Below are 16835 nucleotides of genomic sequence, written 5' to 3'. Positions count from 1 at the left end.
ACAAGCTTCATTAACTGAGTTATCTTTCAGCTCTGCTTTATCTGTGGCTACCAAGCCAGTACTAGTCAATGACATTTTAATGTTAAAAAACAAACACAACAAAGCAACACAAAGGCAATTTGATTTCTGTTGGTGCTTTTCACAATCCGATTTCAAATATTTTATTACATTTGAGTACTTTCATGTTTCATCTTTCATGTTTGAAACACTTAGGAGACCTGTTAGAGAAAATGAGGCTTACAGGGGTGTCCTTTAAGTTCTGAGCTCTTTAGAATTCTGCAGTGCCAGCCTATCTTCTAGAAATGTTGAACTTCAACACTGGGAACCTGTTTCATTGGCACTTGACATCTAAGACTGCAAGGACACCTTTGCTATTGACAGGTTTTTTTTTTACTGTCCCTTCAAAGCAAAAATAATCTCATAGGCTATGTTATTTGACACTGAAGGCTATTAGAAATTTATTTGGAGGAGCGCTGTTTTACAAAGTTGTTTTTTTTTCTTCCTCAGTGCTTTGTTAGCTTAGTGGATTCTTCTGATTAGCATATTGACATATTTTTTCATGCCAGCAACAAAGAGATAGGTAATGATAGACTCTCTATCTTTTCAGGAACTAAGAGGAAAATGGCAAGGAGGAAAATTTTCATAATGTGTAAGCTAACTTCAGAATAGCCACAAATTGGCCATCTTATAGTAAAATTGGCTGTTAGATGTAAAAATTCAGTGCTGCCTAAGCAGCCTTAACTGTGTAATGTTTATATATAATATATAGTAGGATTATCCTACTATATATATATATATATTATCCTATATAATAGGATAATCAGAGCACATTCCCACTGTATATGATACAGGCACATACAATGATTTATGCTCTCAGTTCTGGAGGCCCCAACACAGGAAGGACACGAAACTCTTGGAGCAAGTCCAGAGGAAGCCACAAAGATGATCAAAGGGCTGGAGCACTTCTGAGTACTTCTAAGGCTGAGACAGTTTGAGTTGTTCAGTCTGGAGAAGTCTCCAGGAAGACCAAATTGTGTCCTTACAGCACCTTCCAAGGTCGTAGAGTGATAGAACAAAGGGTAATGGTTTTAAACTGTAAAAGGGTCCATTTAAGTCTGACATTAGGAAGACCCTGGAACAGGTTGCCCAGGGAAGTTGCGGCTGCCCCATTCCTGGAAGTGTTCAAGGTCAGGTTGGATGGAGCTTGGAGAAACCTGGTCTAATGGAAGGTGTCCCTGCCCATGGCAAGGAGATTGGAACCAGATGATCTTTTAAGGTCCCTTCCAACCCAGCCCATTTATAATTCTGTGACTCTATGATATGCTGTAAAAGAGCCACTGCAGCCAGCATTAAGGTTCTCTTTTCTTTAGAGAAATACAACCACACACTTCATATCACTCAGACATTGCAGAACAAGTTAAAAAGAGCATATTGAAATGAGAGGACAATTGCAATTTTAGGAAATCAAGAAAGAATGTGCTTTCTGGTATTCCCTTATCCTTTCCAAATCCCGTAAGATCTTTGGTGACTGCAGAGGGTAAGAGTCCCAGTAGTTTTGTCGCATGAAGAAAATCCTGCAGAGCTGCAGTAATTTTCAGTAGGAAGATTTCGTAGCTTGTGCTTTCATCTACACCTTTTTTAATGTTCCTTAACTTCAGAAGAAGAAAAAAAAAAAAGATAGTAAGGCAAGAGAAATAGTTGCTAATCCTAGTCAAGGTATATTAAATTCGGTAATGCTCAGACATGACATAAGTGTTCAGAATTTGTATATGAATAAAATTAAAAATATTCTGGAAGGAAAAGCTACCTAAATGACAGAAAAAGAAATATAAGCTATAAAAATCTTATGAAAAATCACATAGACCAAAATAAGATAGATGTGCTGTCTTTGCTTAGCAAAGAAATCACAGAGGGTATGCAAACAGAGAATGAAAATGACACATTTTTACTTTATTCAAAAGCATTATCCATAATAGCATCTGCAATGTGTCTGCAATAATAGGGTGTAAATTAGAATTTACATAACAGATCTGTGGAAAAAGGCTCTGACTCACAGTCTGAAAATGGTCTGAAAAGTCATCCAATAGCAAGAGAACTTCATAAAACACCTATAGCATATATGAAGATTTACCCATTTCCCCCCCTTTCTTGTTTGTGTGGAGTGTTCATCTCAGGCATAATTTGTAATAAAAACTCAAATAACTGGTCTTGGAAGCATTTGGTATGTTGCTTCTGATTAGACAAGTAATTTTCTCTGGAATGAATTACATTCTTGTGAATACTGATAGACTGACAGTCTTAGAAACTGGAAATCCTCTGTTTATGTTCCTTTCCCTCAGCTTGGAATTAATAAACTGTTTCTATCTTCCTTTGTCTACAAGAAGAGATGTTCCTGAGACTGCAGGTTTTGGTGCACACTGTGCCTACCTCCCCATCATCTCTCTGTCTCTGAGCACAGGAGGTCTCACCAAGCCATGGCTTCTGTCTAGTGAGTGGGAAACTGAGTCCCAAACTTAACTAAGCCAGCAGAAGGTTCTTTCATTAATCCTTTTATAACCTTCCTGGTCCTGGCTTCAGTTAAACAACAGCCCCCAGTAATTTCCAGTCAAAGGATTGCTGGATGCCACAATCCACGTGGTGCTGCAGAGCTGAGGTCAGATCTGATTTAGTTCTGATATTCCTCATCCATACAGACCCTGGTCATGGCTCTGCCCTTTACTTTGCAGACTGATGGACACAAGTTGTTGGGGACAGGTAGTTTTAGGTCAGAGGTCAGAATAGCAGTGGTGATTTTGGATGAGCTTTACTAAATCAGACTTCTCAATATTCAGTTAGATTCCAGGGAAGAACCTGTCTGTACAAATGTAGATTTAAACCAAAAAAAAACCCAAAGCAAACCAAAACCCAACCAACCAACCAACCAAAAATTAAAGAAAAGAAAAAACCAAAAACAACCCACCAAAAAAAACCCCAAAAAACCAAAACCAAAAACCAAACCAACCAACCAACCAAAAAAAAGCAACAAAGCAAAGCAAAGCAAAACAAATCTCAAGCCCCAAACAAATGTAATCATTACTAGGTTGGTCTTTCCTAACTGTCTGCTTTCCTTGATCTACTTCCCTCAGAGTATTGTCATATCACTAACCTTTACATCCTTCTTCACCATATGTTGTTTCATTTCCCTGACACCTCAGTTTTTTACGCTACATGCATTTCTTAACTTAGTTTGAGTATGTTTTTATCAGCACAAACTATTGAATTTTGTTCAGTTGTATAACCCTGGCACAGTTTTATGGCTTTCCCTAAGTTCAGTCTATGATTAAATGTATTTTCAGTCTTCTTGTTGACTTAAGTACTGAAAAACCTTGGACAAAAGTGACAGAACAAGTTTCACTGTGAGCTGTGTATCCATCATAAAATTAGTCTAAAATGTTATGTATCCAGGTTGGTTGTATTTTTCATGCCTTATCACAAATCAGTGTCACAGATAGATTGCAGTTTGCATGCAGCAGTTGTTCCTTGGAGTTAACTTAGCTGTCAGGACAGCCTTTTTGCAGTGCTTTCATAACTTCTGTGTGTGAAACAGAACTGTTTTTCAAGCCAGCTGGGGGATCAGTTCATGTGTCATAGAGCATTTGGTACAAGGCTGAGTTACCCTTTTGAATTTGATACCTGGCGTTTCATAATTTTTCAAATTTCATAATTTTTAGAAGTGCCTGTGCATAAATGAGTACAGTGTGGAACTACTGAAATCATGAACCTTAAAAATATTTTACTTATGTTTTAGACCATCCTCCAAATCTTCAAAATCATTCAAGGCTTAGAACTCCACCACCTCCGATATCCCACGCTCACACCCCAAACCAGCACCACGCGGCCTCCATCAATTCCCTAAACAGAGGGAACTTCACTCCACGCAGCAACCCCAGTCCAGCTCCTACAGACCACTCTCTTTCTGGAGAACAACCAGCCAGCACTCAAGAGCCAGCCCATGCTCAGGACAACTGGTTACTTAATAGTAACATCCCACTGGAGACTAGGTAGGACTTTTTTTTAGTATTTTACATCTGACTGTATGTGCTACTGATGTTATAAAAAATGTACACACTTTATGGGTAGCCTTTCAGTTTGTGAACAGCTGTTTAGCTTATGTATTTTGTGTTGTATTTATTATTCCTTGTCTCTTTTTTTTTTATTTTGGCTAGGAGAAGAGGAAATTTCTTTCATAAAATAAAAACACTGTCTTTAACAGCCGGTCATAAGGTTATTTTTACCATTTACAACTGGAATCAGGATCATAGATTAAAATATTCTTGATTTTCTTTGTCTTATTTTCCTTTGATGTCTTTTCTTCCTATGTGGTAGTGTCAATCAATATCCTATTTAAGAAACTGAACTCAGTCAATATATTGAAAACTTTCTAGCTGTGCCCCATCAAGCAGATAGTTTTGTAGTACATCATTCAGGAAAGGTTGATCTTGTTTTACCTGATAAGGAGAGGTCAGCTGCTGAATTTTACTATCCTGCAACATTGCCCCAGCAAGCATCAAGCACTGGATAGTAGGGCATCAGTTGGTTAATAATGGTTCAATTTAACATCTAGATCCTTTTCCATCTATGCAACATATGAAGCATATGGCAAGGGTGAACTGGGTTGGTCCAGTTCATACCTTTGTTTAGGTTTTACGTAGGTTCTGGAAAAGGAAGCTGGCATACTCAGCCTCAGTCCTCCCATCTCATGGTGAGTGCATCTACTTGTTGCTGTCACACTTGAAACTCAGTTTTCACATTCTCCAGAGGTCTTGTTTCACCATTCCCTTGGCTACTGAGAAACCACTGAAGATGCTGGAGTCATTAGCCCCTACACATGGTATGTTTTTCAGTCTGGAGTGTCTTCCAGGTCTCACACTGTGCACTTAGCTGCCTTTTCTCTAATTTGTCTTACCTCCTCAAACCAATAGGAAAGAGTTTAGACAGCAAAAAAATATATACTAGCTGAGAAGGGAGCCAGGAGCCAAATTTGTCATGACACTGCCTGTGGGAACCTTATTGAGATTGGTGGTAGCTCTGCCTGCATCCTGGGACAAAATGTACCCAGTTTTGCCAGCTTCTGCTAAGAAAATGGTTTTAAAAACAGAATGCATCTGTCAGTCTTTCTGAGAATGAGCTATGCCTGCTGGCCCTCTGAAACATCCAAAACAGACCTCAATCTAACATTTTATGGCATTTAAGGATAATTAATTTCTCTGTAACTGCTTATTAAAAAGTCCCAGCTAAGAAGCTGGATCAAAAAGATTAAGATAAAATTATGAGCAGGTACTGAAAGTGTGATTTGGCAACAATTTCAGTAATTATATTGTGTTACTAATTCTTGAGCATATATACCCATATAAAAGTCACATAAAAAGTGACTTTTATGTGTTATTTCTTTGGGGGAAAAAATAAAATACATAGGCCCCACTCCTGCAGCCCTTATGTCAATAATCCTCTATCATTCTGGAGGAGGCCCTATGCCTTTTTCTAAACCAGGATTCTTTGGAGAAGTGTTAATAGACTGTTTTAAAAGTTCCAAGACATCCTCACATCTGAGTGGAGTCTCTCAGAACCCAACACCTTGCAACTGAGAAGGAGTGTCCTTGATGCTGAATCGATGCAACAATGTCAGAGATAAAAGGTCTCTGCTGAAAAGTCATCCTGCCCCCATTTGTCCATTTTTGCTGGCAATCAGAGAAGAAAATGGACAACCCTACCATGTCTTAATAAATGCAGGAGTTTGTAGACAGAGCAATTACCTGGTAGTACTAAACTGCTCCTGTTAAACTGTAAATGAATACATCCTTAAAGACTGCCCTCACTTCTTCTCAATGAAATAATTTTGGATTAAACTTTTCAAGTTCTGAAGCAGACTGTTCTTCCTGCAAGTTAGGTTGGCCATATAATTGCCATTAACCAGACTGGATGTTGGAGGACTACCTACAATAAGAGAGCCTTCTGCATCATCTGATTATTTGTATCACAAATAGTCATATATGTCAGTGCTCTGCAATATAAGTATTTTATTAATTAGGTAGAAAGCTGATCTTTTTGACACATTGGTTGAAATGGTGTAATTTTGCCCAGTGTCCCTTCAGAGAATGAGCATGTTGGAACAGAATGTGCAATTTTATGCTAAGCAGCATATGAGCACATTTACAGAGCACAACTGACATGCTTTTGTTCCTTCATTAAACAACACTGAGAAAACAAGATGTGTTATAATGGTGTCATAATGCAGATGTGGTGCTGCATAGATGATCAGTAAATATGTGACAAATCTCCACTCTAAGAGTCCACTCTTCTGACATGCAGAGATCTTCCAGTTCCTTCACTGGGAATTTCATGGACAGAAAAGCTCAGGCTTCAGAGCTCTTCAGCAAACTTTGGACACTGGATGCCCAATTCCACCTCCTTCATCACTTTGACCTTCCCCACTGCAAAGTTTTTTAGAACTAAAAAAAAGATCTTCACCTAAGAGAATAAATGTCCAATATGTAAAATATAAATCCTGGCTAACAGACATTAATCCAAGAATTAAGGCCTTTGAAGTATACCAATAGGAGATTATAGTAATGTCATGTCAAAAATGGAATTGTACTTCTCTTGAATATCCACTTTTTAAAAATCCCATATTAGTCAACAGAGAGAGAAAACATGAAGAAAAAGGTATGGCTTTTAAAGAGGGATTGTCACAGGCAGTGAAATGTGCCTTCCATTATAGATGTAAAACACCCCAAGAGACTTGACTTTGGCTGCTGTAGATGCCAGGCAGTAGTCAGAAGTAGAAATTTAGGATGGTTTGTTACTGCCTGGAAATTTGCACTCTGAGATGTACAGGGCAAGTGCAAAACTGACACCAAAGCATATCCTGTATCTGAGAACTTTATTTGTTGCAAGAAGAGCCCCTCCCCGTCTCTCCCTCCTTTTCATTAGTTTCCCTCTGCTCCCTTTTCTCTCTCCTTTTTCCTCATTCTTTTCCTGTCTGCTCCCTCTTTTTGTTGCTTTAAAAGCAATATATTGTCAAGGTTTATGATGAGAAGATCTTTGCTCAGCAGTCAGTCCTGACAGGTAAGTCAGTTCCCCCCCTGTTTATCTCTCACTCTTCCTTTTTCTGTGGCCTCCTTTCTCTTCTTTTACATCTGACCTTGCAGGAGCAAATAAATGCCAGCTAGATGGACGGTTAGTTGACAATCCAGCAGCTTTCAGGAGACTTCCATTCCCAGGAAATTTCATGTGCTAATCTCATAAGGTCAGATTCTGCCACCACCACTCATAATGAGAAGGAAGAGTGGTTTGTAACTAGACAGCTATTTACAGGTAACCTCCAAGGGAGCAGGCTCTGGACAGGCTTCAGGGAGGAGGACAGTCATGTGTCAGTCACCTCAGTGACCCAGCGACCTCTCTGCTACCAATACATGCATTAGAAGATTATGTAACCCTCCCCTCCTCTGTTTTATTGACAATCCACAACTGAAATTCATGGAACCAATTTGACATGGATTTTAACTACTGATGAACTTTTATTGATTGGTGTGTTGCTAGATGCCTTGCCTCTTACCCATTAAATGCTCGGCGCCTGCACGTATGTGGCTTCTTTCTGCATTGAACTCAACATCCAACCTTTCCTGCATTCCCAGGGAATGTAAGGAAGCTGCAGACACTTGGGGATGGATTGATGTCTCAAGTGCTATGGCACACAGCTCATGCATGTCAGTCCACTTTACTCCTATGAATAGGAGTCACTTTCACTCAGATCAAGGAGTAATATGTTCTGTCAAAGAATCCCAGAGGTCTCCAAAAGCAGTGAGTTGAGCTAAACAAGCACTGGCATTAGCAGCAGGAAAAGGGAGGAAAGAGAAAGGAAAACTAAGGTTGAGGACATTTTTGAAGAGACAGTACCCAGGTTTGTATAATGTGACAGGGCTCATTTCTCTTGAAACAGCATGTTACCTGAATCCAGTTTCTTTGACAAAGGAGTTCTCATTTGAGTTCACATCATGTCACTTATATCCTGTAAGTGCTTAATCCTGCAAAAGGGATAAAGTGTCACTATGCTGTTATGTTCCCTTTGCTAGGTTCAGCCAGGCAATTTATTCACATTCAGGCTTAGATTCCATTTTGATGCTGGAAACAGATATGGGCCAAATCAGGACTGGTTTTTGGCTTGGTTTTGTTGTTGTTATTTGGTTGGTTATTGATTTTTTGGGGCTTTTTTGTTTGGTTGGTTGTTGTTTTGTTTTGTTTTGTTTTGTTTTGTTTTGTTTTGTTTTGTTTTGTTTTGTTTTAAAAAATATGGGAACAATGTTCTTTAGAAGCAAGCCTGACACAATCTGTTTCCAGGTGTCTCTGATTAGTTCTTTATGCTCCTGCTATTCTCCTCAAGAAGTACAATAGAGTTGAGCATATACAGGTCAAAATGTGATTCATCAAAGTACATGCCAGGGAGGCCAGATAATGTAAAATGCCACTATTGTGTGCAAATGTCAAAACCAGGCTTTTTCACATGCAGGCCCTTAGTATCTTGCCTTTTGCCTGTATTATACAGATTACAGCCAACACTCTGGTATTGGAATTTGGGTTATATCATAACTTTTTTCCAGATTCTATCTTCTTATCACTGAGAGACTTTTATTTGGAATATTCATTCTGAGAAAAACTTGCATTTTTAAACTTCTACATTACAAAATATTGATCTAAAAAGGAAAACAATCTAATTGGTAATTAAAAAATGCTCAAATACAAAACTGAAACTTAAGCAAAGCAGTGGCAGATTTTCACTGGCAATCCATGAAGAAGTTTTGGAGTTCACAGTAACACAGATGCAGGAGTTTAACAAGCTTACAGCTTTTGCCTGGACTTTCATGTGTCACTGGCAATAAATAATGTGAAATGAATGTCAACTTATTTTATACATGCACATGGGTGTGTGTGCTTATATGTGTGTATATGCATATATATAGAGAAGTGAACATTCTTGAAAGCTATATATGTATATGTGTAGCATCTTATACATATAAATATATGGTCCATCATTCTAATTCCATGCACAACTGCACTATAACCATTGTGGTTTATAAGATCACACTTCATATATGCATGACTCACTGGCTTCATTCATGTTTCCATATGTATGTAGAAACATAGCAAAGCAGACATTCCTAGAGACATTGCAGGACAACCTCATTGAGATGGACATTCTCACCTCCTCCCGACATGACGGTGCTTACAATGATGGGTATGTGACACTTATGTGGTCTTCCTGTTTATGTACAGTCGTTATGATCCTTGCATGAAAGCATTTTGTCATATCATGATGTTAAAGGGCAAAAACATTGCTGGCCTCTTCAAAAATGGCTTGAAAAAATGAGGTTCTGGAGCTTGGAGCACTGTGTGCTGTACATATTAATGGTGGACTCATCATTATGCTAGTGATCCACAGCATATTATTTATTTTTAATTTTTTTCCCTTTGTTGTTTTGAAAGTAATTTCTTTAGTCAGAAGTACCTACAGCAGTTTTGAGTCCCATGTAAACTAAGATGAATGTAATTTTCATAAAAGTCTTAACCATTTTTGTGCTGGCAGCCTGATACTTCATTGTTAAGCTGCTCTTTTCCACATACCTTATCTTACAAACGTCTACCAGTGGTGCATTTGATTTTGAGTTAACAACCCATTCTGGCATTTTTACCTAACTTTTGATCATTTAAATTTGAAGTTATAACTGATATTTAACTTAATGCCAAAACTGTTGACCTCATGTCAGCAGTTTTTCATTTGGTAGCCATCATAAAGTGAAGATCCAATTGGTGTACTTGGAATACTGCAGGTACCTCTTTGCTCAGAACAGAAATCTGTGTCTAAATAAATACTTTCCAGAACACAGGGTAGTATCTGACTCATTGCAAAAATGAATGTTTTGATGTAGAGCATTAGTAGAAATGATTAATCTTTCTCTAATGCTCAGCAGTCATGCTTAAAGTACCAATAAAGCCATGACTGTAATACTACAAACACCTGTTTTGGAGATTTATGTGCTACTTCATGATGCATGAATTAGTGGCTTTTCTGCATGGTGATGTTTCTGCATGTAACATTTCTCCCTGTGACTGTACAAGTGACTTCAAGAGGAAAACAGAGTCACGTCTTTCATCTGATATAATCCATTGGCTGACTGACTCCCATGGACCCATGCTGATTGCATTTATGCTGGCTGCAAACCTGTCCCCATAAACCGTGGCAGAAGGTGCATAGTGCACTAGGGCTGTTGATCAGTCCTCACAAGCTGCATTTTTGTTTGAAATCAGCATGGTGATAAAACGAGTCAGATCCATTTCCCGGGTTCCATTCCCAGAATTCGAATGCTTTGTACTTCACGGTGTCCCACCAAAATTAGGTTTTTCATTCAGGATTCCTGTGGAGAGATCTTCCATCGGGACATTTCATTTCAGGAACTCATGGACTAGAGTGGGTTCTTTTTGTGCTGACTTTCATGAGTCTCACACAAGGTCCTCACAGGCTGGCTCTCAGGCTGCATTTGTAGTTACGGGCAGAATGCGGGTGCCTCCCAATGTGTCACTGGACAGGAAACGCTGTTGCCTTTGACAGTAATTCACACTTTTTAAAGGTAGGCATCAAATATGGTGCTCTGGACTGCTTTCTGGAAGCAGGTGCCTCTCCCCACTAGCAATACACATGATTTGAATTCCGGCCCTTGATGATTTTCAGCCACACCATTGTCCAATGTTTAAATTTGCTGGGTGGGGACAGTGTGAATATTCCCCTCTGTGACAATTTGGGTGCTATGGAATGGCTTAAGCTCTCCTTCCCCATCTCCATTCACCAGTGCCATATAAAAAAAGCTCTCATGCAGTGATCAATGAATTGGTAAATTCCCTCTGCTCTTTAATCTGACCCACACTCCTCTTCAGTCTCCGTAGGGCTCTGTGGGAGCTCCGGTGCTGCCCGTGCCACCAGTCTGTCATAGCTGTGCTTGGGGTATTCATCTCGCTCTAAAGCCAGCTCTTCCACAGAGGGAACTCCCACCCCTTGAAGAGTTCTCTGTGGCACTGTTGGCACTGTGATTTTTTTTGTTTTATTCTGTTTTGTTTTCCTGTACTCTGTGTGACTTGCCTTTGATATTTACTATTCTCTTTCGTGCATGCCATCCATATCCGTAGCCAGCATTGTGTGGAGCTGCTTTCCTCGTCCCAGCAGCAGTCATCATCCTCCTACCCCACATCTCCCTTGGCTTCAATCTGTGTGAGGTGTCACTTGCTGTTGGTCTTTCTTCCCTCAGGCACTTCCTGTTCAAACCTGGAGGCACTTCTCCCCTTTTTTGTACAACGTCGCCGGGATATCCCTTGACGTCCAGCACTGTGTACTCACCTCCCCCTAGGCCCCTTCCCAGAAGTACCTTCTCTAGGCCTGCCTTTAACCTGAAGAAACCTTACAAGTACTGTAACTGGAAATGTGCTGCCCTGAGTGCCATTGTCATCTCAGTCACGCTGGTGATCCTGCTGGCGTATTTCATAGGTAAGCTCATTTCTGTTGTTGGTTTTTTTTTTTCTGCTTTTCTTTCATTTAATACAAACCCACCCGTAAAACTAATATTTGGGAACCAGAGGGTCAAGATCATGGTATGGAGTAGTGGGGAAGAAGATCTGTTGACTTAGTTGATGTTGCAGTGATGTGGTTGGGAGCCTAACACATCACAGAGCCAGAGGAACTTGTTAAAACATGAGTCGTGTGTTGCACTCCCTTCAATGACATAGACTCTTTATTTTCTGCAGAGAAAAGTTTACCTGGAGTGAGACAAACCCACCATGTTTTTCCAAAACAGACCATTAAAGCAGGCAGTGAGGTCCATGTCCCAGGCACAGTCACATCCAGGTCCATGGGAATACTCTGCTATTGACTTTGATGGGAACAGGGTTAGAAAGAAGATCCTGATACTAAAAAATGTGGGTTTTTTATTCTGTCTTTTAGTGGCACATCCTAGCAATTTAACCAATGATATTGAAGTTTTTCAAGTAACCTGAAAGACAGGAAAGACTGAGTTTAGATTGTGGTACAACAAAGCCTTCTTTAAGCAGGGGAGTTAGGCAAGTTTGCTATTGGGTAGAACAACAGGATTTTTTTTGAGTTGTGTGTGATCTGAATTTATTTGGTTTATAAGAGTTGTCATTATTCATTGTAAGACAGTGTACTCACTGTTTGTTGCAAAAGTAATTGACACATTAGACTTTCAAATTGTATTTTTCAGCCTGTAAAGTTGTGCCGTTCCCATGACTTTTTCTTTAGTTAGATTTGATATTTGTGTTACAAATGTCTTACAAAGGTTCATCCCTATACTTATTTTAAATTGTCAGTGGTGCAAACTCTAGCTGTCAGTCACTTGCAGATACGATCATGGGTAAAAAAGCCCATTTCTTGTGGCACAAATGAGTCTTTTTGATTTCACTGTAACTTCCTATACACTAATGATCCATAAAAGGTTGTGGTTAGAATTACAAGTCTTCGCCTGGGTTGAAAGTTTTTTGCTTTCATTTCACATGAGTATAATTAGCAGTGCCACAAAGGATTGCTTTTACTGTGTTCCTTTTATGTATATGTTTCTAATGAGTGATACTTTTCCACTTCTGCCTTGCATCATACTCTGGTCACTTTTATGCCTCCTGTAAGAGGAGCAGGAATGATTAATTAACCAACATTAAATCAGCAACAGTTTGATGAAATATGCAGCCAATTTTCATCATTTACTAAGTACATTTGGACTTGCCTTTCTCATTTGTCTGGTATTCTTCTAATGCCCTGAACATGGTTCCTTTGGACATTATCTCACTGAATCAGAGGAATATCATTATATCTCAGAATAGTGGCATGTGCTGGTTCTGATGGAAGAGGTCTGTGATAGATTGAGAAGAGTTTGGTTTGCTACTCAGTATTCTCCAACTCGAAAACCTTTTTTCAGCATTCTGAAGAGATGCAGCTCCTGTTTAAAATTAGTTAATGTGGTTAAGAGGTAGATCCATTGAGTTTTCTCTCATCCTTTTTTCCCCATTCACAGGAATTCTCTAGACTTTGCCAGGCTCCATGGTTGGTTGGCAAGGTGCCAGAAATGGTGATCAGGTTGAACTGCTGTAATTATGGGTCATAATTACTAATTTCTAAAGGAACTATCAATTATTAAAAATCAGATTCAATGGCTCAGTTCAGCATAAACATATTTAGCAAAGATTGTCTCTACCAGACCCAGTAGTCTAATCAACAAGCAAAAAGACAGATATTTAATTAGATTTTGATGAAAAATTGTGTTTAATTTCAAGTATAATCAATTATTAATTACTGTAACGAGTGACTCTGGCGGGGTTTACTAATTAACTCATTTAAAAATTATGAATAACCTTTTCATTTGTAATTATTTTCTACATCCTGTCAAATTGCAGATGAGAATTGTATCACCTAGCCCAAAAGAAAAAAAATGAATCAAGGAGTCAAAATGTTTGTACTTTCACTAAGTTAAACTGGGATCTTTGCTTTCTGATAAAACGTCATAGTTCTTAGCAGGAACTTGTTCATTGTTCAAAGTAGCTTATTCTATTTGTGAACAAATTTCTGGTTTTGTTCCAATTTTTGTTTCCCATTCCTCATTTAAGAAGTATCTTATCATGTTCAATGCCATGGAGGCTACTTGAGTGGTAAGGTATAACAACAATGAGTAAGAAGGTCTAATCTAAATAACAGTGCATAAGTGTTGGGAACCTGTCTACTTTTCCATCTGCTCTTGCTAGTTAAAAGAAACATAGAAATGATCTTTTTAATGACCATTTTCATCCTCCAAAGCAAACTGAGGTCATTGGAAAGACTCCCATTTAACTGTGTAGACTTTGGAACAGGTCCCATGGCAGTGGCTTAGCATTTGCTCTATTTTTTTTTTTTTTTTTTTTTTTTTTTTTTTGTAACACAAATCAGTTAATGGAAATACTTCAGAGTAATGTCTAGAGCTTCAGGATGATCTTCACAGCATCAAACACACCTCACTGATCTCTATAGATATTAAAAACTACCTGTTGCAGTACTTACCTGCCTGTACAAGTGTGTGGAGCTGGAGATGTCAGGAGATCCATTAAAGACTCTGCTACTGGCAATATTTTTTGTGGGAAAGGTGCTCAGACACAAGAGTGATGGGTGGGTGACCATCTGAGGCAAGCAGCACTGCATGGAAACAACAAGCCATTGGGTCACTTCAGGAGTTCTTTGCTGAAGCCAGCTCATTTTTTAAGTTCATCCAAGGTACTCTCTAAATCATTTGTTTAAGGCCGAGAGGGCAAGTTTCCATTATTTTATTAAAGTCTTTGTGGTATTTAGTGGTTTGAGGTTCATTTGTCTTGCTGGGATTTTTCAAAGAAGAAATGAGAAGGCATAAATAGAAGTCCATGGAAGCTGAAAGGATGGTATCATCTGTCAACACCGTGATCACACTGAAGGTTTTACAGGGCTGAGTCACTGGTCTGGAGAGATAATGACAAACAAAATATACCAGGGTGTATTAAGCACCAGAAGCTGGTTATCATTTGAATTAACCAGCTTTTGATTGACTTGTTGCCACCTTTTCAAATATTCAGAGACTCACTAAGGCAGGGGCAACAATGCACATCAAAGTTTTGCACACACACAGCTTATGCAAATCTTATGAGCTCCACAGAAGCTTGTCTTGTGTGGTGAGAACACCAAAGAGAAAAGCAGTGACAGATCAGGGCTGTAACATTAAAATGGCAGGAACAGCCCTGCTGGAACCACTGCAATGAAACTCTGTAAGTAGTTTGGAACTGACCTGCAAATTTACTTTTCCAAGAGGTTGTGAAGAGACACCACTTTAAAATTAAATCCCTCGTTTTAGGACTGTCCATTCAGTTGAAAGCTAAACAAGGAAAATTTTCGTGACTTTTGCTGGGCTGTGATGAGTTCTCTGTGCTATGGAGCTTTGTCTTGGAGGGCTAATTTATAGCACAATTCTTATGACAGAGATAATACCATGAGTTATATTGCTATCCAAATATTTTGCCATCTGGGTTTCTGTACCTGGTAAATACCAGGCCTGCTAGCATGGCATTGTGAAGAATTTCTGACATTGCTGCACTGTCTGGGAGGAAGAATTGGGGATTTAAAAGCAGAAAAGACCTGTTTGATTGTAGCTATCTCCATGCCCAGCAGCTTCTTGGCTAGGTACATGGAACAGTTTCTAAATGAATTTGGTGGAGAATAGTTTCTTTCTTCTGAAAGAGAAGGTATTATCCTCTGCCTGATGCAGATTCCAGGCTAGATGGAAGTACAATTTGATGTAGTTAGGCACTTGCAATTTTCCTACACTTAAGCATGTGCTGTGGTTGCATTGTATGAACGGCAAGAAAGATGGGCATTTGATTTAGATTAAAGTTAGGGCTGGAAAACATATTATGAAGCCAAAACAGTCATTCGTGTGACTGGAGAGAGCTCTCAGCTTTTTAGCTCTGTGTTCATTTCAGCTCCTTTCAGATGCAGCTTCACTTAAAGAACAGTGTTGCTTGCTACAGGCAAAATGCTTTGACAGTAAAACTGGGCTAGGATTATGATGTTTTTATAAAGTGTCTTTCTTTTTGCTGTCTAAAAATAACCCTGAAAGCTAAATTTAGGTCAGTTTGTCCATTATTCTTTGATGCTGTGTAATAAACTCAGTTTAAAAGCAGGTCTCCAAAACTCTTAGCTATCTAACTAGTTAGCTATGGATGTGTAGTATACCAGTTCCCATGGTGTTTACATGCCACTTTAAATCAGTGGGAAAAGTTGCTAATAATTATTAATCTGGGGCTATACCTACTGATCCTACATTTATAATGTGATATTCAAGTTAAAACCTAAACCAGTTTATTATCCTGCCAACAACTTTCTTACATTTCCTGCTTCAATATTTATTTTCTGATCCCAGATTAAGTTCTATTTTGCTACTGTTGCCATTTGTTCTTTGGATTTACAAGTATCTTTCAATATTTTCTATTTCCAGCTTATTTTAGATAAAATGCAGAAATAGAAGCTAAACAATCTGTTCTATCAAAACCTTTATGTTATGAAGTCAATCTGTCACCTATAGAGGAGCTTCCAGGTCCTTTCTTGGTTCTTTCACAACTTCCCAAAATTATTGCACACAGTTCACTCAGGAACTTTGTGTCTCATTTGCTTCATTTTACCCTTAATCCAGACCTGAGAGATCCAGTCTCAAAGGTGTTATAGCATTATCAGTAATTTATTATTTATATTTCATTTTATAGTTTAAATGACATCTAGCTCATCCTTTCAAACCCAGTGACATTTGGGAAATGTGGACCTTATTCTTCTCTTCCTCATGTTCTTAAACTGGAGAAAATCCATTTTCTCTAGCACTTGGTCAAATAACCTTTCTAAAGAATATACAAGAGAGACTTTCAGCCTTCAATCTAGTTTTGAGTGATCTTATCCTTTTTGTTGTTGAGCTCCAAATTTTGTTCCTGTGAATTATCTAGGGAAAGCCAAGACATGAGAATCGTCTCAGCCCCAGGGATGCCATGAACATGAGCTTCTGGTTCATTGTGGATGATTTCAAATGAGGAATCTTTTTGCATCATTTGTTTCATGGCAGAGAGAAGGAAAGGTCACAGGGCTTTCTTTGCATGAGCCTCAGTCACACTTCACTCTTGCTCAGGAACAAGTGAGGGGAGCTTTCTGTGTAGTTTGCAGGGGTTGGTGGAGTAGCTCTGAGCTCAGGGAAGCACCTGCAGGAAACTGG

The 16835-nt window shown here is 38.9% G+C and overlaps 1 protein-coding gene across 8 annotated transcripts in view; it reads left to right on the top strand.

Annotated features, from left to right (window-relative positions):
* Nucleotides 1-16835, top strand: part of TENM4 (teneurin transmembrane protein 4) — a 587599-nt gene that overhangs the window by 380566 nt on the left and 190198 nt on the right. For 5 of the 8 annotated variants that reach the window (XM_071729185.1, XM_071729422.1, XM_071729267.1 and 2 more), the window contains 3 exons: nucleotides 3788-4040; nucleotides 9173-9271; nucleotides 11334-11569. In XM_071729185.1, the coding sequence (XP_071585286.1) occupies nucleotides 3788-4040; nucleotides 9173-9271; nucleotides 11334-11569 (588 nt within the window). The remainder of the gene's footprint in view (nucleotides 1-3787; nucleotides 4041-9172; nucleotides 9272-11333; nucleotides 11570-16835) is intronic. The other 3 variants (XM_071729662.1, XM_071729348.1, XM_071729592.1) reach the window with 1 other exon arrangement.

The sequence above is a fragment of the Heliangelus exortis genome, chromosome 1, assembly GCF_036169615.1.
Source record: "Heliangelus exortis chromosome 1, bHelExo1.hap1, whole genome shotgun sequence".
In the NCBI taxonomy this organism is placed as follows: Eukaryota; Metazoa; Chordata; class Aves; order Apodiformes; family Trochilidae; genus Heliangelus; species Heliangelus exortis.
Note: the sequence above shows the minus strand (reverse complement) of the source record. Positions and strands in the feature narration are given on the sequence as shown.